Source organism: Dasypus novemcinctus, chromosome 6 (genome assembly GCF_030445035.2).
Source record: "Dasypus novemcinctus isolate mDasNov1 chromosome 6, mDasNov1.1.hap2, whole genome shotgun sequence".
NCBI lineage: Eukaryota > Metazoa > Chordata > Mammalia > Cingulata > Dasypodidae > Dasypus > Dasypus novemcinctus.
Window position 1 is genome coordinate 24612916 of NC_080678.1, and position 24288 is coordinate 24637203.

General features: G+C 49.2%; 1 protein-coding gene across 3 annotated transcripts in view; it reads right to left on the bottom strand.

Annotated features, from left to right (window-relative positions):
* Window positions 1-24006, bottom strand: part of HABP2 (hyaluronan binding protein 2) — a 32718-nt gene extending 8712 nt beyond the window's left edge. The window contains exons 1-7 of one of the 3 annotated variants that reach the window (XM_004458069.5): window positions 23855-24006; window positions 12359-12395; window positions 5654-5764; window positions 4172-4279; window positions 2033-2149; window positions 1164-1283; window positions 539-710 (exon numbers count right to left, since the gene is read on the bottom strand). In XM_004458069.5, coding sequence (XP_004458126.1) covers window positions 539-710; window positions 1164-1283; window positions 2033-2149; window positions 4172-4279; window positions 5654-5764; window positions 12359-12395; window positions 23855-23911 — 722 coding nt within the window. In that variant the 5' untranslated portion in view covers window positions 23912-24006. Of the gene's footprint in view, window positions 1-538; window positions 711-1163; window positions 1284-2032; window positions 2150-4171; window positions 4280-5653; window positions 5765-10582; window positions 10682-12358; window positions 12396-23854 lie in introns of those variants that run through there. The other 2 variants (XM_012524957.4, XM_058298377.2) reach the window with 2 other exon arrangements.
* Between the last annotated feature and the right edge of the window lie 282 nt (window positions 24007-24288).

Consider the following 24288-nt stretch of genomic DNA (forward strand, 5'->3'; position numbering starts at 1 on the left):
TTAGCAGAAGGTAGTGGAGGAAGCCAAAGGCAGCAAAAGGGGAAGGTGTTAATCAGAGCCATCACCAGGGAGAGCAAAGGCATTAGTATTACTGGGGAGATCTGAACACCCTTATGACAAGATGTTCGGGTGTTCCCTATTTCTCCTGTATGCTTTCCCCTTGGAGTTTTGTGGGCCATTTGAGGACATCTGGCCAATGAAACGTGCATGGATCAGGCTCTATTGTTGAGCTTCTCCTTCCTCCCTGTGTCTTTGAGTATCTGTGAAGCAGCATCCCTGCACTAACTCACATGTTGCATGTAGCAGTAGTGAAAAATAATCTTTGGTGTGTTTAAGCCATAGAGAATTGGGGGTTGTTTGCTATAGCAACATAACCTAGCCTATTGAGCGGGCAATCTTCATAGGAGTAAGGCTGATTATTTTGATGATCGATTCCAAAATTTCTGAGCTGACCCTGAAAAACCTGAACAGGAGAAAGGAACAAACTCTTATTCTGACAAACAGCCAGGAATGAGCATAGAGAAAAAGGTAATTTTACCTGCAGAAGTTGTGCTCCCCAATCCCATGGGCCTCAGCATCCTCCATAAACATGTTGTAATTCTCCTGCAAGAGGAGGTGGGAGTTCCAGTGAAGGCATGAGTGCTGGTTGACTGTCTTACTCACTTTGCCTCGGTAAGAGTAGCCATCACCAACATAGCAGTCATCAGAACCTCGGAGAGAGTAGTCAGGGATGTGAGAACTGATAGCAACTGGCATGTTGCTCCTGAAAAGGTCTTGGTGGGCATATCAAGTGGTGGTAGGATTGGGTTTAAATTTTTACCACCCTGAGATTTCACCACAAATCCCAGAAAGAAGGCAGCTTGAATGCTCTATTTTCAACCCAGCTTTAAAATATGACATATGGGGAAAGGGGTTGTAGCTCTTTAAGTTTGGTTCACAAGAACTGCTGGAGGCTGGATTGAGGCCCAAAGTAGCCCAATGCATTTAATTTGCCCTTGGAACCAGGTATACCTGTGCCCTAAGTTTGGAAGGCTGAGGCACTAACAAAGTTTGGGAAACTTGACTTGAAACACATTCTGACAAGAAAACCCAGACAGAAAAGAATTCCAGAGGCCCCACTTGCAGCTCTGAGTTTCTGATAAAGTGGCGGCATAGACCCATACCTATTTCGCAGAATCTCCCTTTGAACTGGCCAGGACAGGTGCAGATAAACTTGGATCTCCGCTTATGTCGGGAGCAGGTACCACCATGTTGGCAGGGGTTTGGCCGGCATACAGGAACCGCTGTGAACATAGGAAGTGGGGCCGGGAAGACTCTTCAGAAAGCGTTCCAGGTGTATCTGAGATGATGAGGAGGGAGACTTTGGTAATCTTCCTCAGGGGTTCATCCAGATGGGTCACCAAACGTCAAAGACAGACCCACTGACACTAGCAAATAAACACATAAGCCTTAGGAACATAAGAAAACAAGGATGAGGCAACATAGGCGTGGGCTATGCCAAAAGGGTAGATGGATCACTCAGTAAGGACTAATGAGAAATATGAACTGAGCAGGAATTTGGGGATCAGTCTAAACTAGGCTGAGAAACCAGGGCCTCCCCTTGCCCTTGACATTGAATGGGTTATTTTTATCTCTGAATTTCATTTTCTCCATCTGTAAAGCTTTTCCTGTAAGAGTTGTTTGGAGAATGTGTGAGAGACTGTAAATCTTTAGAGAAAGTGCCTGGTTCATAGCTGTGTTTCAATACATATTAATTCCCCTATATGGTCTATTTCAGAAATAGATCAGACCCACCTCCTGAAGGAAGTGAGTTTCAGGATGACTCTTTTTGGACTGGAAGGGATGCAGATCATTCTGTTCCCACTGGGCTCTCCAGGGATGTTGAATCTTAAAAGGTCCTAGTTAAAAGGGCCATCTTGAGTTCCATGGAAACATCAGCTGCATTTGGACTTCTGCATAGTCGGATGCAAATACCTCAGGCACAAGCTCGGGAAGGGAAATCTTAGTATAGAAAGGGACCTACACCACTTACCTGTGGAGCAGTCTGGACCTGTGTAAGGGTATTTACAGGCACAGCGGTAGTAGGGAGGATTCTCAGTAATGAGGCATTCACCCTGACCGCATGGGTTGTTCTTGCACTTGTTTTGCACTGGAAAAGATCCATAGAGAGGCAGAGACAAAGTTGCAGGATGTTATTTGGGGGGATGTTTTACTTAGAGTGTTATCTGTATTCCACCGGCATGGTACCAGTAGAGTATTTGGGGGTGATGCCCAGAAGAGACAGATCTGGCCTTGTCCATGGTTCTGAAATACCTCCTCACACCAGGGCAAGAGTTTTCTCTTCTTTTTAGCTCGCTGATGATTGCTCCCCAGTTCTTTACAGTGCACATAGCCTTTCTTTTCTATCCTAATAACAATTTTGATTTCTTTACACTTGTAACAAGTAAATAGAACTGCAATTTGAGTTTATCCATTTTGTAGCTGATTTCATAATCTTTTTATAGGTTTTCTCATTCTTCTGAGAAGTTGAGAAATGAACATACTCATCTCAGATACTATGACTATGCTGGATATCCCCAACTATGCTGAAACATTTATTGAAGGAATTCAAATATTTAAAATGGAAGGAATAAGTTAAGGGAGCACAGAGCAAAGAAGCCAGCCATAAAACTATACATATCTCCCCATCAGTTAGAGGAATGTTAAATTGAACAGAATCCAGAGTTTCAATGTTTTCCAGGGGGTGCAATTGTCCCATAGGTATTGAAATTCTGAAGTTCTATCACCTGGTCTCATGCTACGCCTCCAAGAGCTCACTGAAGGCAGACACGATTTTAATCAGGGTCTCCATGAGAGAGAATGGCAGGAAGAAAGAGCACTGGACTGAGAGTCAAGTACCCAGGCTCTAATTCCTACTCTACTCCTAACTAGCTGTGTAACCTTCAGCAAGTCTCCAGAATGCTCTGGGCTCCCTTTCTCTAAGTGGTTGTGTCTATGTGCCCTGACAGCCATTCTACTCTCCCATTGAGGATAATGTTTCTCTGTTGTAGTTAATCTAAATATTCTTTAAAAACGTCCTGAGTTTGGGTATATATGTATACACACACACAATGGAATACTACCATGTGACCCAGCAATCCCACTACTAAGTATATACCCCCAAAGAATGGAAAGCAGGGCTCAAACAGTTATTTGCACATCAACATTCACAGTGGCATTATTCTCAATTGCCAAAAGATGGAAGCAACCCAAGTGTCCATCAACCAATGATTGGGGAAATGAAAATAGAATATTATTCAGCAGTAAAAAGGAATGAAATTCTGATACATGTAACAACATGGATGAATCCTGAAAGACATCATGTTGAGTGAAATAACTTAGACACAAAAGGACAAATATTACATGATCTCACTGATATGAAATAATTAGAATAAGCAAAATCATAGGGTCAGAATCTAGAATGTGGGTTACCAGGGCACAGTGTGGTGATAGGGCAAAGGGAGTTAAGGCTTAAAATAAACAGAATTCCTGTTTGAAATGGCAAAATGCTTTGGTAATGAATGGTGGTAATGATAGCACAAGATTGTGAACGTAATTAACAGCACTGAAATATATACACCTGACTGTGGTTAAAAGGGGGAAATTTAGGCTGTATATATGGTAATAGAAAAACAATTTTTAAAAATCCATGGAACTGCACAAAACAGTGAACCCTAAGTTAAATCATGGACTTCAGTTAGTAGTACAGTTATAAAAAGGTGCTTTTATCAATTGCAACAAATGTACCACACCAATGCAAGGTGTTAATAATAGGATTGTGTATGGGAATCCTGCATTTTATGCACAATTGTTCTGTAAACCCACAACTTCTCTAATAAAATGACCTCAATTTGGAACACTTCCTGATCAGAGTCCAGCTCTTATCCCCTCTTAGCCTCAATCTTCTCATCTTTAGAAGAGAGATACGAGGCCCATCTCACAGTGTGGGGAAGAGGATTCCATGAGAAGCTGCCTGAGACTGGGTTGAAGAATCCATTACACATGATATAATATCTGTGGTTATAATTCTTTCCATGGGATCATTAAGTCCTTCTTTATCCCCTAGGGTAGGAGACAGAAATGCCTCTGTTCATTTTGGAGGGAAGGGTAAATCTGGTGAAAACACACTCACCTTTCTGACACCTGTTCCCAGAGAAAGGGGCTGGGCAGCTGCACGTGAAGGTGTCCCCGCTGATGAGGCAGTTCCCACCATGTTTGCAGGGGTTGGACAGGCACGGATCTAAGACATGGGCAGGTGTCAACGTTTGCCGTGAGCATCAGGTGAGAAGTCCCTACTCGCTCGTCTAGTTTCAGCCTCCTGCCCCAAATGAAGGCGTAACAAGTGTTTGTGGAACCAAGGGAAGTACATATTGCCCTTAAAGAGCAAGGCAGACTGCAGTCATGTGATCAGAGATTGGGAGTCAGGTTAGTAAGAGGACAGGCAAGAAGGAATAGTGACTCTCTCCCTTCAGCTGGCTTGGGATGGGGCCTTTCTCACAGAAAAATCCTCTTTTCCATCGTCAGTATTTTTCTCCTCCCAGTCTTGCTGGGAGTGCCACGGGGTCTGTCTCTGATGCTGAAGGCATTTCATAAGCCCGAGGACCTCCCCTACTCCCAGTGCCCAGGGGTGGAGGTCAGAAGTGGGGAAAGAAAACCCACCCCTAATGAAGCACAAGCTCTCTGCACATCAGGAAAGAAGACCAAAGGCAAGAAGAGGGTGGCAGAAGAATTGACGGCGAGGAGGAAATGACCCAGTGGCCTTCATCTTTCTTCAACTACTTGTTCAGTTAGATTTTGTCATATTTCATCTGTGCCTTTGGCTTTTCATGGTTGTCTGAATGGATCTTCCCTTGGGGAATTCTTTATCCTGTTCACACACATTGTTCTTTGGTTCAGGAATGAGGATCCCTGGGCCTGGCTCTTGTTTTGATGGTCCCTTCTGATGTTCCCCCGATGCCCCTTATCTTGGCCCTGCCTTCCAGGCCACTTTGCACAGTTACACAGCTTTTATTCCAGCTGCTAAGTGCTTTCCATTCCTTCTCCTGATTTAATCACAGGGCATTGCTTGAACCCAGCTCCTTGTTTTCCTTTCTGTCCTTATTGCTTGGGTTACAGAGCTACACAAGCAAATCTAGTGGAAGCACATGTGTGTGAGTACAAATACACACACACATACATCCCATAATTGTGGAAGCTTCTAAAGAGTGAAAAGAAAAACACAGCAAAAGTGGAAGGGAAAGGAAGCTTCAATGCCAAGTTTGTTAATGTTACAGGCTGGTGCCAAATGCTAACTAAGACTTATGCATAATTAGGACCTGGCCTGTGCTCAAAGCTATGAGAATGATTTTGTATATGACTCCTACTCACCGTGTCTGGCCATGGGAAGCTTACTAGACAGGGAGTCTGGAGACCGGGTCATGACGCACTTGCTGACCTTAGCTGTCAGATCCTCACTTGGCCTCATTTACTACATCTATCATTTGGGGATGGGAGAGATGTTCTCTAATAACTTTGCTCCAAAATCTAAATTTTCTTTGATATCTGTTTGGAGAGGAAGAGAGAGGCCCGTGCATATGGCCACACATAAACTTCCCTGAAGGAGCAGAGGGCCTACCGTCCTCGGTGTAGTACCAATCGGGATTCTCAGGGTCAGCAGGCATACTACTGGTGTTTTCATTCTCGTTGTTAACCTCATAGTAGTACTCGTAGTTGTCAGGAGTCCAATCTGCAGCAGTGGGAATAGGACAGAAGAAACACTCCTTAGGGCCAAAGAAACCAGCATTTTATTTAGTTGGACACCTTTTCTCCTAAAGAGTTCAAAGCCTGAAGGAGGAATCATTTGTCTTTCCAGCTTGTCACACCTCTGAGGTGGACACGGAGGGCTGGGCGCTGTGAATTTCCATTTAGGAGAAGTTAAGATCAAGCAAGGCAGGGTTGGCGCTTGTTGGGGTCAGGAGCACCTGACTGGGAATTGGGAGAACCAAGTCAAGTTTTGGCTTTCCACTAAATGTGTCACCCTGGACAAACCACTTGAATTCTCAGTGTCTCCATCTTCTCATTTGAGAACAGTAAGAAGAGGGATGGATCCTAGAAGGTCTTCAAGGTCTTTCATGTGATCTGCCCAGGGTCAGATCAAGGGGCACTTGAATGCCTCCTTGGATGGTTTCATGAATGATATTTCTCCATGGGATTTTATTAATCACCTTGCTTACTGCAATCAAAGAAATTCATCACTACCCTCTTGGTCATGACATAAAATTACTCCCATAACAGCTAACATTTATGGAGTCTTTACTAGCTACCAGGTCTTATCCTAAGCACATTACTTAGGATGAACAATCTCATTTGATTCTAATTATAATCTAGGGGGTGTATTAATATCTCTGTTTTAACTTCAGAAACCTGAGGCTCAAAGAGGTTAATCCACTTGCCCAAGGTCACATAGCTGATAAATGATAGGATATGAATTAAGACACTTTGTCTCCAGATAGCCACTAAATTATACTGGCTCAACCGCAGTGCTCCACTGCCTCAGCTGTGTCTCCCACATGGCCTCAGATACATCCACATCTACCCTTGGAAAAGGGTCCAACCATCCCCACTGAATATGTAGCCAGCTAATTAGCAATTGCCCAAGGACCTCGAGATGGCTCATGGATTTTGCCCATTGAAAGAACTGCCCACAGTTGCAAACCTCATTCTAGGCCAAGTCCAGCAGGAAAATCAAGTGTGTGTAAGTCAACACTCCCACAGAGCCAGCTGATGACTCGAATAATGGCACTTCACCTAGGTCTGCTTATTAACCGCATTATCTTACTCGTCTCTCAGTCATTCTGCTATGGTCTTTATTGTTTTGGCTTTTGAAAAATTGGCTTTTGCACAATGGCTCTTTTATATTTCCCATTAAAATGCAGCTATCTTTTTTATTTTCTTTTTGAATACACCAGCTCTGGTTCCTTGCCAAAGTTTCACCTCATTTATCACAGTGGCAAGTCAAGGCTCCCTTTGCTCGCTCATTATTTCTCCTGAGCTACTTTTCCCCACTATGACAATGCTCCCAGAGGAGTCCACCTTTCCTGGGATGAGGATCTGGGGGAAGATAAGGCCATCGTCTTCCGGAAGGAAATAAAGTTTCCTTCCATCTGGCATGCTAAAGTAGAGACAGAGTAAGAAAGTGAGGGAAAGAATGTTTACCGAGTTTTACATGAGACATTTCAACCTGACATTTGGGGGAGACAATGGGGCTTGGTAATGAGACGATTGCATCATTTATTTATTTCTTTTTTCTTTGGAAAATTTATTTTTGTTTTTCCAATTGGTGTTTATAGATAAGTGCCCTTCAGCTTGCTCCTGTCCGTTTTCCCATCTCGCTCATGGGTTGGGGGTCAGACTGGCTAATCTTGGCTAAAGCATTTAAAATCACCTGGCGATGGGGAATGGAGGAAACGTCTGTTGGAGGATTTTGACTTGAATCCAACCGTATTAACAAGGTTTGCTCATCTCTCAGTGATGTGAAAGAGGGAATATGACACCTAGGCTTTGCATCTTATTTCTGCTAAGCTATAGAATAAGTTCGTCTTATTTTCTAGGGCACGGGGTCCTTGGATGAGGTAGAGAGAACTAGCAGAGGCTTTATGGTCCCACATCACCAAAGCTGACCAGCTGGAGGGTGGCGTGTGGGAAGACAGCAGCAACGTGTTTGAGGGTGCTTTAAGAGCACCAACTGGGAGTCTTTCTCTACCTCCAAACTTAAAGCTCATTTTGCCTTTCCTATTATGTTGAAATGTAATCTGATTTCTATTTAAGAAACTTGTGATGTGCACTTACAATGAGCCAAGTACTATACCAGGTGCAGGAAGGCAGTGGGGAAGGTGGAGACTTACACAAATAAAAGTGAAATGTGGTCTCTGGCCTCAAAAGAGCCTGGGTTGGGTGGGGGAAGAAAGCCAGCCAAGAAAGGAGACAATTCAGTAGTGAAAAAGTGTGCATATGTGGGGGGAACAAGGGCAGGGCACTAAATGTGGCTATGTCTAGGCCTGATAGCCTCTGGTAAAGGTAAGTGTCAATCTGAAATCCCTTTCCAAGGTGAGGAAGATTGATAACAAAATGGCCTCGATTATCTACCCGTCCCTGTAGCAACACCCTGGGCAATGTGACTATGCAATTCCTCCATCAAGAGACAGAGTCAATTTCCCCACCTCTTAAATCTAGACTGGCCTGTGACTCACTTTGCCCAATAGCATGTGGCAATGGGTCAGCTCCAGTCCAGGGCATCAAGAAGCTTGGTGGGTTTCTGCCTCTGTCTCCCACTTTGTCTGCCATGGGAACAAGTCCCGCCTATTCTACAGGAGGATAAGAGACCATGCCAAGCAGCAGGAGGCCCAGTAGTCCAAGCTGAGGTCATGGACATTTGAGAGAGCCCAGCCATGACCAAGAAAACAAGACCTCACCAATGAGGTCCACATGGTCAGATGAGCCTGGTCTAGACCAGAAGATCTGCCCAGCTAAACCCAGCCTAAACTGCCAACCCAAAGAATTAGGATCTAAACACATTGGTAGTAGTTGAAGCCACTAAGTTTTGGGGTAGGATGTTGTGCAATAATAAACCGATACACAGGGCTTGATTGATACTGGGTTGCTAATGAGATACAGTGCATTCCTCAGTGGCCCAGTTGACTGCAGAGTCTAGGTTTGATGGCCAGAAAAAAAGCCAGGTGGCATCGCTCTCCTGGGATTAGCATTTAACACAGACTGTTGGATTTGTTTTCCCAGCTGGATGGTTGGTTTCTTAAGAGCAGGGGCCATGTCTATCCCTCTTTCTATGCCACAGTCCCCAGCTCAGAGTTCTACAAGCAGTTATCGTATATCATTTGGCAGATTGACACTTCCCTCTGTGGCCAGGCCTCCCTGCCTTCTGATTAAGTAGCACATAGCAGGCAGGCAGCTCTACCAGCAAAGAAGGGGTCTGCCTAAAGCAGAATGAATGGAGAATTCAAAAAAGAAACACTTGTGAAACTTGGGTCATAGGTTTTTGGTGAGGAAAATTCCAGAAGAGCTCTGTCAGAGTCTATAAATTTGTCTAAGTGCTTTCCTGGGTAGAGAGGGATCAAAGCCTGATACAAGATTTGGCTCCGTTGGTAAATTGCAGGAAACACTCTGAATTTAAATACAGATTATTTGAGACTTTCTTCATTAGAAAAGGGGAGGGCTTTAGGGGCAGAATGGACATCTTCCAGAAGCATTTTATGTTAGGTGTGAAAAAAAATCCTGTAGGATTTGTCTATTTATCAGAGTCAGTTTCTAGAATTTATCAGGACTTGAATGGTGAGGTAACCCAAACAGTCCTAATAATAGGTTATTATGTCTTGAGTGTTTTCTATGCCCTGGGCAGTATACTAAATAAATGTGCTAGACACATAATCTTATTTATCCTTAAAACAACCTTGTGGTGTAGCTATTACTATTCCTATTTTACAGATAAGGAAAAACTAAAGCAGGAGATGGTATCATAACACCTATCTTTACTCCAAGTTTTGTTTGTCCTTTTATCAGCCCCAAAGCCTCTTGTAGGTTTGAGTTTCCTAAACCTCCCAGGGTTATCGCTTGCAGGAAGTAGCCCACCTTGGGAAATCTTCTTTAGCACGTGCTCCAGGTCCCTGAACCCACAAGCTGAGGTCCAGAGCCCGGGTCTCTTGGAAAGAGCTCCGAGTGCCTGCCACGGGGGCTTTGCAGCTGCTGTGGCTAAAGAGCTCGCCAGATGTGTGGACTGGAATAAAAATCCCTGGAATGCCGTCCCGGTTGGCGTCATCCATCATCGTGGCACAGGCGGCTCCTCCGAGGGTCTACCCCAAACCCCAGCCCTGTCGGCCTGCATTTGGCGCCTCCAGTCGGGCTGACAGGGCAAGCCCAGTGGAGACCCTCACTGGCAGGTGGCAGGACAGCTGATGGATGGGCTTGGCCTGTGTTGCCGGGCACAGCCAAGACAGCTTTGAAGAGGAATTTCCGCAGGCCTGTCGGCTGTCGCGTCACCTGCTTTGGGGAGACGGGCAGGGGTTGTGCCGTTTAATGGGACCTCTTCAAACACCCACTGCGGGCTGGGGCTGGGTCCCTTCTGCTCCGGCAAGCCTTCATTGTGCACTGTCCCCAGCAAGACCAACCAGCGCAGCAGCCTGCCCGTGGACATGTGCGCAGAGCTTGCTCGACCGTGCTCTCGTCTAAAGCAAGCAGGGATCTGACAAATGCCATCACTGCATAGCAACCATGTGAATTAAATCAGACTCCCAGCGGGGGTGTTTTAAAGTCACACCTGCTCTTTGTGCAAAGGCCTAGTCGCTACACCTCACCCCACTAGCCAGAGGCTGATGGAAAACCTTGCGCTGGACTCGAGCCCTGGCCTGCTTCAGATCCCCCTCACCTACCCACCACACTGCTGAAAGCCAAGGGCAGAGTCCTTTCAGATCCCAGGCTTTCAGCATGGGAAAAGTGACCTAGTGCATTACACTTCACCTCCTCCCAAGTGGTTTTTCTGCCGACACTTAAATACCTTCAGTGATGGGGAGCTCACTGCCTCTCAAGACAGTCCGTTCAGTTTTTGTTGTTGTTTTGGAAACTCTGATGGTTGGAAAGTCCTTGGTTGCAGATCACATCTGACCCCATATGTCCAGTCTGTTTAATTAAAGCTCTAAACCTGATGGACACACAGCCCGAATGCCTTACAATGACCTCTATTCAGCAGGATCACTAGGTTGCTCACGACACAACTCCAGGGGTGCCATAAACTCAGTCATCATAGGTGTCTATTCCGCCTTCCTGGCAGGTGGCAGTCAAGGGTTTGGTGGAAAAGGTGCCTCTTAACTCCCACACAGTTGCCCCCCGGGGTTTCAGGCAGGGCTGCTTTTCAGATTCTTGAAGGGAGTGAGGCCTTTCGAATCTTCTGTGTTCTGGTGTCTTCTACCGGGTGACCTCACAGTGCCTGCAGGGTGGGGTCTCCGAGGCCCTGAGCCCAACCCCACCCCAAAGCAGCCCCCTTGACGAGGGCCTGGGCAGGGCTTTGAGCCTTTTGCCTTTGGATCCTCCCCGCCTCTACACGTGGACGCTGGCATGGCCATCAGCAAGACACATGCTCTTTCCGGGGCCCTGAACGACACTGAGCTGAACCGAGCCCTCTCCTTTGCTTTCAGGAAAGACACAGGTTCTCTCAAAAGCCCACCTTCCCTGCTGACATTTATTTCTATTTAATTCCATAAACATTCCCTAAGCTCACGAGGCCGGATAAAGGCCTGGCATCTAGTGCCACTCGCCTTGAGCTGGCATGGCTCTGTCTGTCCATCCAGGGCTTTGCTGGCAGAGAACATGACCTGTCAAGCTGAATCTGGCCAAAAATCACCATCTCTGCTCCAAATAAATCCTCAGTCCAAAGTTGAGGCTGGACTGCAGCCTCCACGCCCCACTGTCCCCTGGGGGCGCCCAGCCCAGGCCTCTGCCCTGGTGGAGTCAGTGGAGCTTTCTCCCCTGGGACTCAGGGCAGCAAAGGGCGCCTTGACCCGGAATGAGGGACAAGGGCACCTGATGTGGCAGGCAGGCTGCCCCGCTCAGCCCAGGCGCAGCTGTGGGCACGGCACAGAGGAAAGAGGAAAAGGTGAAGCGAGCGGGCAGGAGGGTGAGTGGGTGAGAGGCAAAGGGCCTGAGTGTGTGTGTGCAAGTGTGTGTGAGGTGGCGTGCGGGGTACGCGGGCCCTGCGGGTGAAAGAGCAGGGCTCACTGGACGTGGCCACCCAAGCCTGGAGGAAGCACGGGCACAAGGCGGAGGGGGCGACGGGAGGGGTGCTGGCAGGAGGCCACCCCAGGGTGGTTGACCTGGGCGTGCGGTCACCGTCCCCAAATAAGGGGGTGGGGTGGGTGCAGCGATGCAGGCCTAGCCTGCCCAGCGCCGGGCACTGCGCAGCCACGCCCATGCCTTGCCTCGGCCTTTCCACCTCGGCTCAGCCTTCAAGGGAATGTCCGACCCTGAGCCAGTGGCTTCCCCTGTCTGGGTCTCGGTTTCCTTCTCTGCAAAATGAGGTTTAACGACATTGGGAGTTTTCCCCTGGGGGTCCTGAGTCTGGGCATGGGGGCGTCCCTGGGCAACTCAAAGTTGCGTGAAATGCTGTTCCCCGGGTCACACGGGCAGCAAGGGTGCATTTTCCTGGGCAAACTCTAGAGGCACCTGTGACCAGCTGAACCCTGAGGCGCGTGCAACACTCGCACGCTTGCGCCCTTGCTCCTCTACCCCGGGAGCAGCCTGTGCTCGTGGGAAGCCCCGGGGTGACTGGAAAACTCACCTGGGTCCGGGTCTGCAAGTACAGACATCAGGGAGAACTGAAAAACAACAGAGCAGAGCAAGGTGAGTCCAGCCGGGCGCCGGCCTGAGCTCCGGGGCGCTCTCGCCGATCCACACAGGACACGGAGCCCGGGGGCTGCGGTTTGGAGCTGCCCCCGCCCTTCCTTTCCTAGGCTGGGCAAGCACCAGCAATGCTGCCCTTCCTCCTCAGCACACACTCGTGCCCCTGTCCTCATGCTGGCCATGGCTGTCCAGGTACTTGACCTTGTCAGAGAGGAACTATCAGGTATGGAGCATCTACTCTCGGCCTGCCCGTGCATTGCTGTGTTTGCTCCTTAGAGCAACCCTATGAGGTGGCTTTTATCAGTTTTGTTATACACAAGGATATCGAGGATCAGAGAAATTAAGGCTCCCTGAAGACACACAGCTGTGAAAGGATTTGGCTTCATGTTCAGGTCTAGGTGATCTCCTCGAGTGACAGCTCTTTGAGGGCAAGGGATGAGCAGATACTTAAAACTCTCCAATGGCATGACTCCCATTATTCTTGGAATAAAATGCAAACTCCTACCATGACCGACAAATGCCCTCTAAACCTTGTCTCCTCCTTTCCACTTACTACCAAGTTCCAGCCACACACAGCCTTGTCTCGGAGTTTCAGAGTGCCACGAGCCAAGCCCCTCCTCCCCCAGTGCCTTTGCCCTTGCTGATACCTCTGCCAGGACAGGCCCACCCCCTCTCGTGACCTTACCTCGGTGTCAGCTCAAACACCCTCTTCCCTGAGGGGCCTTCCCTGGCCACCCTGTCAGCATGACGCCCCAACCCACCCCCCAATTATTCCCACCCTGCACCCTTTCATTTCCTTCATGGTCCTGATTATAGCTCCAGTCTTGGTCCTCCAGTAAGGCAGGGGTCTTTCTGTGCCGTCACTAATGTATTATCCAATTCTGAGCTTGGCGCTCACTGCACGCCCTCCCTCGAAAAGTATTTGCTGAATAAAGAACTGATGATCTATCTGACCAGCACCTTTTAGAATGCACCAATCAGATAGAGAAAACGCCACTCTTGTAATAACTGGAATGGCTCCTTTCCTTTACATCCCAGGTCCGCCAGTGGCTAAGTTCAGCTGTTGCATTTGCTAATAAAGTTTTATGGCACCGCGGCCCCGCCCGTGTGCTTAGGGGATTGTCTGTGGCTGCTTTCCTGCTCCAACGGCAGGGTAGTTGTGACAGAGACACTGTAGCCCTAAATATTTACTTTCTGGCTCTTTGCAGAAAAAGTTTGCCAACCCCTGACTTAGAAAATGCAAGTTCTCTCCCTGCACAGGCTGCCTTGGGGGTCTGGGTGCCAGAAAGCTGAGGGCAATGCACCTTCCGGGGCCCCGCGCCAGCCGAGGCAGTTTGCCGCGACGGCTTCCTCCACCCTCAGCGGGAGTTTAAGGCTTTTGTTTTACATGAAACCTGTTAGTAGTCTAGACCTCCTTAAACCTTTTTTTTGGGAAGGAGGGAGATAAGTTAGGAAAGAAAGATTAAAATAAAGAAGAATGGATCCTCATGGGATGTACCAAGGACACAACATCATCAAATCCTGACAAAAACGCTTCTCCTGAACCTGATCAAGAGCAACGTTACAGGCGAACTGTGAGATGGAAACCGTGGGCACTTCTGCAAAGAGCTTGCTTAAGCCCTCCAAAATGGACAACGTCATCAAAGGTAAAAGGATGGGAGGGCTGCTCTTTAATAAATGAGATGAGGGAGCATGTCAGCTAAATACAGTGTGTGGTCCTTGATGGGACCCTGGATTTTTAAAAAAAAGCTCTACAGGACATTGTTGGAACAATCGGGGCATTTGAATATGAACTTATATTAGATAGTATGATCATATCAATGTTGAATTTCTTGAGCGTGATCATGGTACTATGGTTCTGCGGGAGAATGACCTTATTCTGAGGAGACGCGCGCTGAAGTGTTTAGGGGTAGGGGCTATCACTTACTTATAAATGATTCAGCGAACAAAACAAATAAAAATACCCGTGAGAGTGTGAGAGAGGGCAAATGCAGCTAAATGTTCACAAAGTGTGTTATCTATCCAGGTGACGGGTCATTGTGTTGTTCTTTCCACTTTCCTAGAGATTTGGGAAATTATAAAATAGAAAGCTGGGGAAGGGAAAGGAATGCCAAAAGGGAAGGAAGGCTGTTTGCCGTCTGGGACGGTGCCCCTGTTTAATCACGTCAAGGTCAGGCAGCCCTGCTTCTGCAGGGAATGAGACAGGGGTGATATTTTTTTCTTGGGATGGGGTGGGTACTGGGAGGGGGGTGTTAAAGGGGGGGGGCAGGCGCAGATCCCAGGGTGTCCCTGGCCTGGTGAGCTTGCAGCCTGACACCTCTGCGAGTGAGGGCCAGGACGGAACCAACATGGGGTGCTGAGGGGGCCCCAAGGACGGCAGTGGCCCCTCATCCACACCCACCCTTCCGCGGCGGTCGCAGGCGGCCCGTCCTGTGCCCCCTCTGAGCTCGCCCGGAGGAAGGGCTGTCCCTCTCTGCCTCTCTCCCCCGAGCCCCGAGGAGAGGCCGGCGCCGTCGTCCTAGGCGAGCTGAGCGGCAGGTCCCTGGCTGTTCAGCCCTGAGAAGCGGGAAGGACAGGAGGGAGTGCCCCCGCAGGGAAGCCCGTGGCCCTGGCCCTGGCCCCTTGGCACTGGTCAGAGCCTAAGGGCCGGCCAGGTGCTGTGCTGCCCGGCGCCAGCAGGTGGCAGACGTGCTCTTTCCAGTTGCTGGCGCTCCCCTGAACCCAGACAAAAAGGCGGCCGGGCCTTCGGGGCTGCGCGGGCCCTCCAGGTCCCGATAGCTTCGGGGAGTCTGAAGCTGCTGCCACCCAGCTGTGCAGCCTGGGCTGCACCTCGGGGGGCTCTCAGGGATCCGAAGCAAGCGCCCTCATCTTGCATATCACCGTGTCCAGCTGCGGCCCAGACCCCAGGCTGGCTATCCGGGGATGAGGTGCACGAGGCCAGGCTAATACTTGGTTACCTGGCTCCATGATGCCACACATCTGGGTCCCTGAAAAGAGCCGGGGTGGTGGCGGGGGTGAGAGGGCATATTTCCCTCCTTTCATCCCATCATTCTGTCCAATTTGTCCACAGAGACGGGGAAATGATAGGAGAACTCATCCTGGGACTTGCAGATCCAAAGGGGAAGATGAATGGCGATGGATGATGAAGATGTGGCTGCTGCTGGTAACGATGGCAGTATGGTCTCAGCATTTACTGAGAGCTGACCATGTGCCCAGGACTGGGCTAAATGCTTCACATGAGTTTCGTTTCACTTATTGAACACCACAACTTGGTAATTTAGGTACTATAATATGCCCACTTTGGAGGTGAGAAAACTGAGGTATGCAGGGACTCAGGTGCCCAAAGTCACTCAGCGAGTGACTGCTGGAGCATAACGGAGCCGGTCTTCCACTGTGCCCTTGCCTTGCTCGCTGGGGCTAAGTGGGATGAGGGAGCGCGGACATTTAGAAATGTCGTTGGAGTGAAGGAACTGAGGGTTGGCAAGAGCAGAGCTCCCTAACCATCAGATGGCCAGGACATTGGGCTGGGTAAGAGATGGGGGCCTCTGTCCTTGGAAAGCTTTAGAAAAGAGAAAGCTGTTCACCCCCCCGTAACAGGGAGAAAGTTACAAATGTCAACTCCAGCCTCAGCTAGCCCCTACGGCACACACATCTCACCAAACATCTCCACCTGATCAGAAGGCATGTGGGCATTTGTCAGACCCCGTAGAAATGTATCTGCCAAGAGTGACCCCTAACGTAAACTATGGACTTCAGTTACTAATAACATATCAGTGTTGGTTCATCATTTGTCACAAATGTACCACACTAATGCCAGAGGTTAAAAATAGGGGAAACTCTGTGAGAATGGGTGTGTGGGTACACGGGAACTCACTGTACTTTCTGTGCAATTTGTCTATAAAACTAAATCTGCTCTAAACATAATTTATCATCCTCCCCCCCCCCCCCCCAAAGAAAGCATGCCAGCCCACTTCTGCCCACTTTTTCCGTCCCCTCAGTTCCACGTTCTCCACAGGCTAAAGTAGCACATGGTCACCATCCACCCACGGTGGGAAGAAGCTGCTTCACGCGCAGAGACCGGTGGGTGCCTCGCCATGGGGCCGAGAGAACACTTTAGGTCCAGTTGCCGCCCCATCCACCCCACACTTGGCCTTTCCCTGTGGAGCTGTGGCTCAGGGCTCTGGTCCCCCAAGGTCAGGAGCTGGACATCCCCAGTCGCCGGGCACACGTCTCAAGGCCTGGGCGCCCCCTCGGATAAGGTTGGTTTGTGGGTAGAGGGGCTATCTCTGGAATCTGGGAATGGGACCTTACTTGGATAGAGTCTTTGCGGATGTAATGAAGTTATGGAGCTCAAGAGGCGGTCATCCTAGTGACCTGGGGGCACCCTAACTAATCACAAGGGGCGGGGGAAGGAGATTACGCACACAGACACGGGAGGACGGGGGCGAGAGAGGCAGAGACGGGGCCCACTGCCACCTGCAGCCGCCAGCAGCTGGATGAGGTGGGGAACGGGGGCTCCCTCCTGGCTCCAGGGAGCCTGCCCTGCCGGCACCTTGATTTCAGGCTTCTGGCCTCCTGCGCTGCGAGGGTATGTTTCTGTTGTCTTCAAGCACCCCGTTCGTGGTGACTTGTTAGAAGGGCCTTAAGAAACCGATACGTGGGGAAGGCAGGGAAGGGCAGAGAGAAAGGGCGCCCAGGCTAGAGTCTTACTGATCTACGGTGGAACCTCCTTGAGGGTGGGGGCACCAAGTTCTTATCTGTGCGCTTCTCTCTTTAATCCAGTGATGGATTCAACCAGGTGCTTCTCCTAGCTTTCAGAATTCCAAACCTTCTAGAAAACAAAATGGCAGAGGCTGAGAGTCTAAGTGGCTGGGCTGATGGGAGAGGATCTCTTCCATTATTCTCAGGGGGCCCAGAGGTGGGGGACATGGGGCCAGACCTGTCCTTTGGGGTCAGAGGCTCATCTTGGAATCAGCCGCAGAAAAATCTTCCACCCGGTAGTTGATAGTTTGGGACTCAATCCCGGCAACGCCTTACTCTCAGACACTCTACCATGCAGATGGGCTGTCACACCAGGGAAGGGGGGTGTTTCTCTGAGGCCAGCTGGGCAGAGAGAACTCTGCACCACAGCCAGGTGTGGCTGCTCAAAGGTGGACGAGTGCCAAGTGCATAGCTCAGCAGGGCCAGGCCTACTGCTGGACAAGGTGCCCCCGGCCAGGGAGAGGGGTGGAGGTGGCAGGGGGTGGGACAGCCAATGCCTGGTCATCTGCCCCAATCCTGCCTCTGCCATCCTCCCACCCCTGCTTCTGCTGTGCGCGTGAGCTAGCTCATGAGAGCAGCTGTGCAAAGTCCCTGAGTCTTTTTTGTTACACGAATCTTGCCCTTCCTGCTTTCATGTACAAGCTGCTGAATGCTGCCTGGAGATTGGTGGGTACACAGAGGATTTGCTTTAATCTGAGCTTCGGGCACGGAAGGGAAGGCTATGATGGGGAAATTTGGAGGGCAAAGGAGAAAGCACAGGTCAGCAGTCCTTGTGGGTGGCTTCCTCGTTGGAAGCCTGGGTGCGCTGTTCACAGAAGCACAGTGACGAGCCAGAAGGCATCATGCAAAGTTGCTGGTCTAGTCCCTTCAGCTGCAGTGGAGGGAACTGAGGCCCGGCAGGGTGAAGTGGCTTGCGTAGGGATGCGAGCGCGCTGGGGCAGGGGAGCGACTCGCCTCTGCATCTTCTGGCTTGGAGAGCAATCCCCTGTACCTGGCTCCGAGGGAATTGGTGCAGCTTCCCTGATGTCGAGCTGAGAGCTGGCCCTCTCTGCCTCCTGCCCGCTACCTGAGGACTGGCTGCAGCTTCCCGTGGCAGTGTCAGATGGAGCTGGGCAGGGGCAGGTGGATGGAGAGAAGAGTCCTGTCTAGACCCGGGCAAGTTCTCTTTTAAATGCAGTGGTTCTCAAACACAATGCATAGAGGTCCCCTGGAGAGTTTGATAGAAATTCTGATTCCCTGGGCCCTACCTGCAGAGGCTGTGCTTCCTTGATAGGCCTGGGATGGGTCCAAAACATGCCTTTTCAACCAGTATCCAGGTGACTGCTCTTGCCACACTTTGGATCTATCTTTTAGGCATGAAGCTCCTGGCCAAGGAGACTTGTAGGCCTATCTTCCCTCCAGAGCAAGTTGCCTCGGTTTCCCCAGTTATTAAATTAAGTCTTCTCTTAGCCAGTCTGATGTTTTATTCCAGGGGATTTGGCTTCTCAGGAGGAGCGTGGCACTTGCATTGGATTAATCTTCAGGGGAGCACTGGGTGACAGATATCTGTACAAATTCACCATCTCAGGGGCTTCGGTCAAACTGACTGGGTCTGTGGGTGGGTGTTGGTGAAGGCTAAGGAATGAGACCAGGATGAGATTAGATAAAAACAAATACTCATTTCTGGATGTGGTGATGCACTTGGAAGCCCTTTGAAAAGGCAAATGAAGATAGAAAACCAAAGAATGGGCTAGGTCCACTGCGCATCATGCATTGTCAGCCCAGGGGGTCAGAAAAGGAACTGCCCACCACCATGAGCCAACTGCAGAACTAAAGCCGTCCGCCCGTGTGTCCTTCCCAAGGTGTGGAACGTGAGCTCCTGGTGGTACCTAGTGGAGGTGACTTTGGGGAGGTGCTGAGCCAGGGCGTGAAATAACATGAAACACAGTGCGGTTATTTCCTTCTCACGTCACTTTCAACCCTTCCATTCCCTTCACAGGGCAAGACCAAGGGTAGTGCAGGCGTGTCTCTAGCAAAGAGAAGCAGGCTTCAGGCACAGAGTTGTAGCACGGCCAGTAGCTCCCAGCTAGAATTCAACAACACCATTTTGCTTCCTTTGATTTGCCATTTATAGGATGGCCTTTGAAAATGAATTGTTTACATGGAGGAAACGTGAGTTGGTTTAGCAAAAGGATTAAGTAAGTAGTTCAGGCTTTGGTAAAATTTCTGAAGATGGGTCTACTCATGACTTGAAAATACTGAACTAATTGTTGTCCATCTAGCAAGGTGAGACCCTTTTGGTGTTAGAAAGAGAAACATCAGGGTCTGTTCAAAGCGCCTCCAGGGGTGAGAAGGCTCATCCTTTATCTGCTGCGTGAAGCTGGCATCTGCAGCCACTGACCAGGATGATATCTTTGGTGTCACATCAACGGTTTCATTTGTCTCTGGGCAGAGCCCGGCAAATAGACTTGCGGCCCAATGGCTACGCACATAGAACTTGGCGTTGGGCAGACCTGGGTTCGAATCTCCTGTTACCTCCCCCAGGTATGCTCTTGGGCCTCTGTAGCAGATAGTTTCTTATCTATAAAATGAGAACGACAATAGTCCCTTCCTCATAGGGTTGGTGGGAGGCTTAAATGAGATCATGAATGGAAAGCCCAGTTCCTGGCCTGGGGTAAAGACTTAATAGATGGATGCTACTGTTATTGCCGTTGTTGTTGTTACTAGCCACTGTGTGAGTGAGCTTGGCTCCCCACCCCCACCCCAAATCCCGGAGTGAGCCACCGAGGGAGGTTCGGACTGAGGAGCGCTCGCTCAGCGCAAACTCTTCCTGGAACTTGTTTGTCAGGTCACAGTCACGTCACACCACCCCCCTCCTCCCACCATTTTTCCTGGGATCTTTGCCAAGTCCTAAGCCAGGAAACCTTGTTATATTAATTATGAAGAAAAAGCATGTTTTATTTAAAATCCCGGCTGCCGAATATTCTGCATGCTGTTTCTCTGTGACAGCAGAATTGCTTTTGCATTTAGGAAACCCTAATGAATTTAAAATATAAATATACCCATGCCTATATACACAGGCGATTTCCTGTGACCTGATTTCCCTGAATACCGTTGCATACTGCCAAAGCTAATGAGCTAGACTCATGCTTAGGATCAGTTAAAAAAAAAATCTGTAAGAAGTTGCAGTGAAATTCAATCCCTCCATAAGACCCTGCAGATTAAACAACGGGGGTGTCTCTCCTGGCTCTCCTAGGCCTGAAAGAGACCCTGATGTTCTCGAGTATTGAGGCTTCGTAAGGGGAGGCTCGAATCTTCTCGTCACAGGCCCTGTTTGGTCCTGGAGGCAGGGTGGATTCAGAACGTTGAATTAATCAGGATGCTCAGCCCAGGTACTTGTCAGGTACTGTGTCCAGTGCTCCAACTTCCAGACTCTCTTTCTCTCTCTCTCTTCAGTCAAGCGAAAGGGTGTCAGCAATAGGGAGGGGTGGGGACTGTGGCACCTGGATAGGTTATGCTCTTCTAATAATGATAGCAGTTCCTGCTTTGCCCCAGGGAGGGTGCCTTGCCCTTGCATGAATGCAAGCCCTGCCTTACTAGAATGGCTAATACTCAAGAGAAGCTAGAAATCTGTTTTCATGTGAAAGGTTCTGATTTTCGAATGTCGCCAAGCAAGTAAAAGAAAATTAAAATATTCTTTAGGCTGACCTTCTACCTGCCAAATAAAACTTGGCTGTGTGCAGAGTATATCCCCATGCTGTCAATTTGCAACTTCTGGTCTATGCAAATATTTTGAGGCTTTTCTCCCGAGACGATTTTAGAATCCTGGGGTTTAAAAAGCCCAGAAATGCAAGCAAACAAGCATTTGGATTTTAAGTCCCCTTTCTGGGAGAGGAGAAGCTGTGGTCTTTCCCATTCCCGGGGGATGGGCTGAGATGAGCCAGGGCAGATCTGACCAGCACTGTCCCCCGCTTCTGATCCTGGAAGAGATCAAATTACACTACAGCAAGCCCGGAGGCACCCCAGATCACTTCAAGAACCACGGCAAGGAGAGGTTTCTAAACCCTGGAGACAGGCAGCTGTCTTTCACAGTTAACTTCCCTCCTACAATGGACAAGGCAAAACTCTGGGTAGGACCCACCCAGATAAATTCTGGCTTGACCTTTTCTGCTGTGTGACCTTGAGAAAGTTAGTTTAACATCTATGGGCTTATTAGGCAAGGCTAATGCATTATTCAGAGCAGAGTTTCTGACACAGGGCTGGTGCTCAAAAACCATAGATAAGAAACAGAGCGGGAAGGCTATGAAGGATTTACCCTGGAGTTCATGGTCCTGGATATTGATCCATTTCTCATTGACTATCGAAATGAAGTAGCTATTGGGACAAAAATCCCAGTTACATTTGATCCTCAAAGGAAGTCATCATAATGTTCCCTTTGTGGTCTGCATTCATGGGAGAATATCCAGGCATCTTTCTAGAGAGTGGGGACCACAGATCTTGGATTTCCTGCAAGTTGCTGAGGCCTGTGGAGTACATTATGCTCCGCCCAGCAAAGAGGCTCCTTGTTGTGATGGGGAGGGCTGGGCCCCTGCAGGTTTGTGGACTGAAGAAATCTCATCCTTGGCCAGGGCTCCAGGGGAGGAGACCTTGTCTGGACGGCATCAGCCCACAATCTAGAGCTCAGCTCTGCTACTTCCAGCGGAAGGACTCAGGCCTGAGTTACCCACCTGCTCTATGGCTCAGCTCCTCATCTGTAAAATGGGAACAATGATAGAACCTCCTTCTTGGGGCCCTCCTTCTTGGGGTCCTCCAGGGGAAGAGCTGATCCAGGCAAGCGCTGGGCCCAGGTAGGGGCACCCTGACTCCTGGTTTATGACTGCACTTGGCTAGTGTGCTTAGCTACAGGGGGCGGGATGGGGCTGACCAGCCCAACTGCAGAGCTCCTTCCCCACCAGATAATGCCTCTCAATTAGCACCTCAGCTAAATGGCCCCTCTCTCCTAGATTTCTGTACAGGCCTGTTGGAAAGCACCACCTGTCTGGCCCCCATCGGGTGAGAAAACATTCCAAAGCTCTGAATCCTCTCTTTGGAATTGACTAAAGTCATAGCCTGAAGGCTACCACTCATATTTTCTCCTTTATCCATTATTGACTTATAATTTCATTGGGAACCCTAAAAATTCACTGGGGCTTGCAAAAAAGGGATGTTTCAGGACCATTGTCTTTTTGTGAACTTCAAACAGACTGCCTCCGACTCTTCTCCTTGCCTGCAAACTTCAGGATCTAATTCTTCCCGGCTGGTACTTTTTCTGGGCCCCTCATGGGCCTCTGGTAATTTCTGCTGCCTCTCTCTACACCGGTGGCATTTTTGCTGTACCTCGGCCCAGATGTCAAACAAGCAATCAAATGAGGTAGAGGGCTTGATAACAATCTGTAATTGTAGCCACTGCACACACACAAGTCATACCTTGAAAAGAAAAACCTTTCGGAAATGAGTCACTTGGCAGCTTAATATGGAGCTAAGGTAGGTGTTTGAGTTAACCAAAAGGCGGGGAGAAGCTGTTGTTCTAAAAACGTGCTAATCAGAAAACCTCGAATCTAATCTGCTTCCTGCAAGCTCAATGGAGTAAAATGGTAAATAAAATGCAAAGGTACTTAAGAAGATAAAGAGATTATGAATGTTATTTCAGTTCTCACCCTCTGCCCGCCCTCGAGCACTCCATCCCCCACAAAGGGACACAGTCTCTGACTTTTTACAGGGCAGTTGCGTTCCTTCCAGAAATTCTAAAGGAAGACATTTATTGAAAGCCACGGGCATTACCTTGTTTCATCCTTCTGTGAGAGATTATCGCTTGTGTTATAGAAATGGAAACTGAGGCTGAGATGCTGTTCATTGTCCGACATTCAGCCGCCGGAATGCGGCAAAGCTCCAAAGCCCATACTCATTCCTTGACCCCATCCTGAGTGGAACTTCCAGGACGCTCTATTTCTGTATAAGACCCTCTCTCACGTGCCCCCCAGAGACACAGCAGACACTTTTGTACCACCAAAACTCAAGGCAGGAGCCAACAGCTCAGCTGATCCCAAAGGGCCCTGAGGGGCCCCATGGGAGAACCTGTTTACCACGTCCTCCTGCCTGCCGCATCTATTGTGGGCGTGTGGAAGCTAAAGGAGGAAAAGTTCCAGCTGTAACGCATTTCCCTAAATCTAACCCATTGAAGCAAACCTGTGGCAGGGTCTTCTGCAGCCAGCAGGTTTCCTCTCTAGGGTCCACTGGGAGTGGCTGGTGAGCTGGGTGTGTGTGTTAGCAGGTGCATGCAGGTGCGTTTTCTTGCAGAGAGTTTGTTGCTTTCAACAAACAGCTTCTCAAGGGGCTCCCTGTGATCCACAGCTGATTTCAGCACACTGCCTTAGTGGATGAATCGTCCCAGCCCCTTGGTTGCAATGCATTCATGGAGACTGTGCTCCCAGAGAGTTCCACGGAGCTCCCAGAGAGTTCCACGGAGCTCTACGGAATTGGCTGCTCAACAGCAGCCCACGTTACAGGGCATACACTCTCGAAATCAGGATATATTCAATTTGGCAACACCAACCTTTTACAACTGAAGTGGAGCACCACTCCTGGCCCAGCCGATTCAGTCCTCTTCAATAACCTCAGAGCCTCCCAACTACAGATATTTGAAAAGAACACTTACCCCGAAGGCAGCCTTTCCCATCAGAACCATTAGAAGCAGAACATGGAGATCAGACATTCTGGCAAACGCCTTTGCGGTTTAAGGACTTGTGTTTTGCTCTAAATACAGTTTCTTTTGTTGTCTTTGCCTTTGGGGGGAGGGGGGATGTCAGTCTCCAACGATTCAGGAACAAATGAAGAGGATGCAAATTATTAACTCGGCATCAAATATTGTTTAATGTTTAATGTTTTGCAAACCAACTATCTTGATTAAACAAATGGTAACTTTGGGGCAGGGCTGAATCATGGGGTGTTTTCTTTGCTTGGGGTGGAATTTCTGCAAAGAAAGTGCACTCCTGGGTGCACATGGTGGGGGAGGTGGGCATGGCAGGGTGACGACTGAGTGTTCAGTGCGGAAGGCCCCACGGTGTAAGTAGCATCCCAGCCACATCCCAT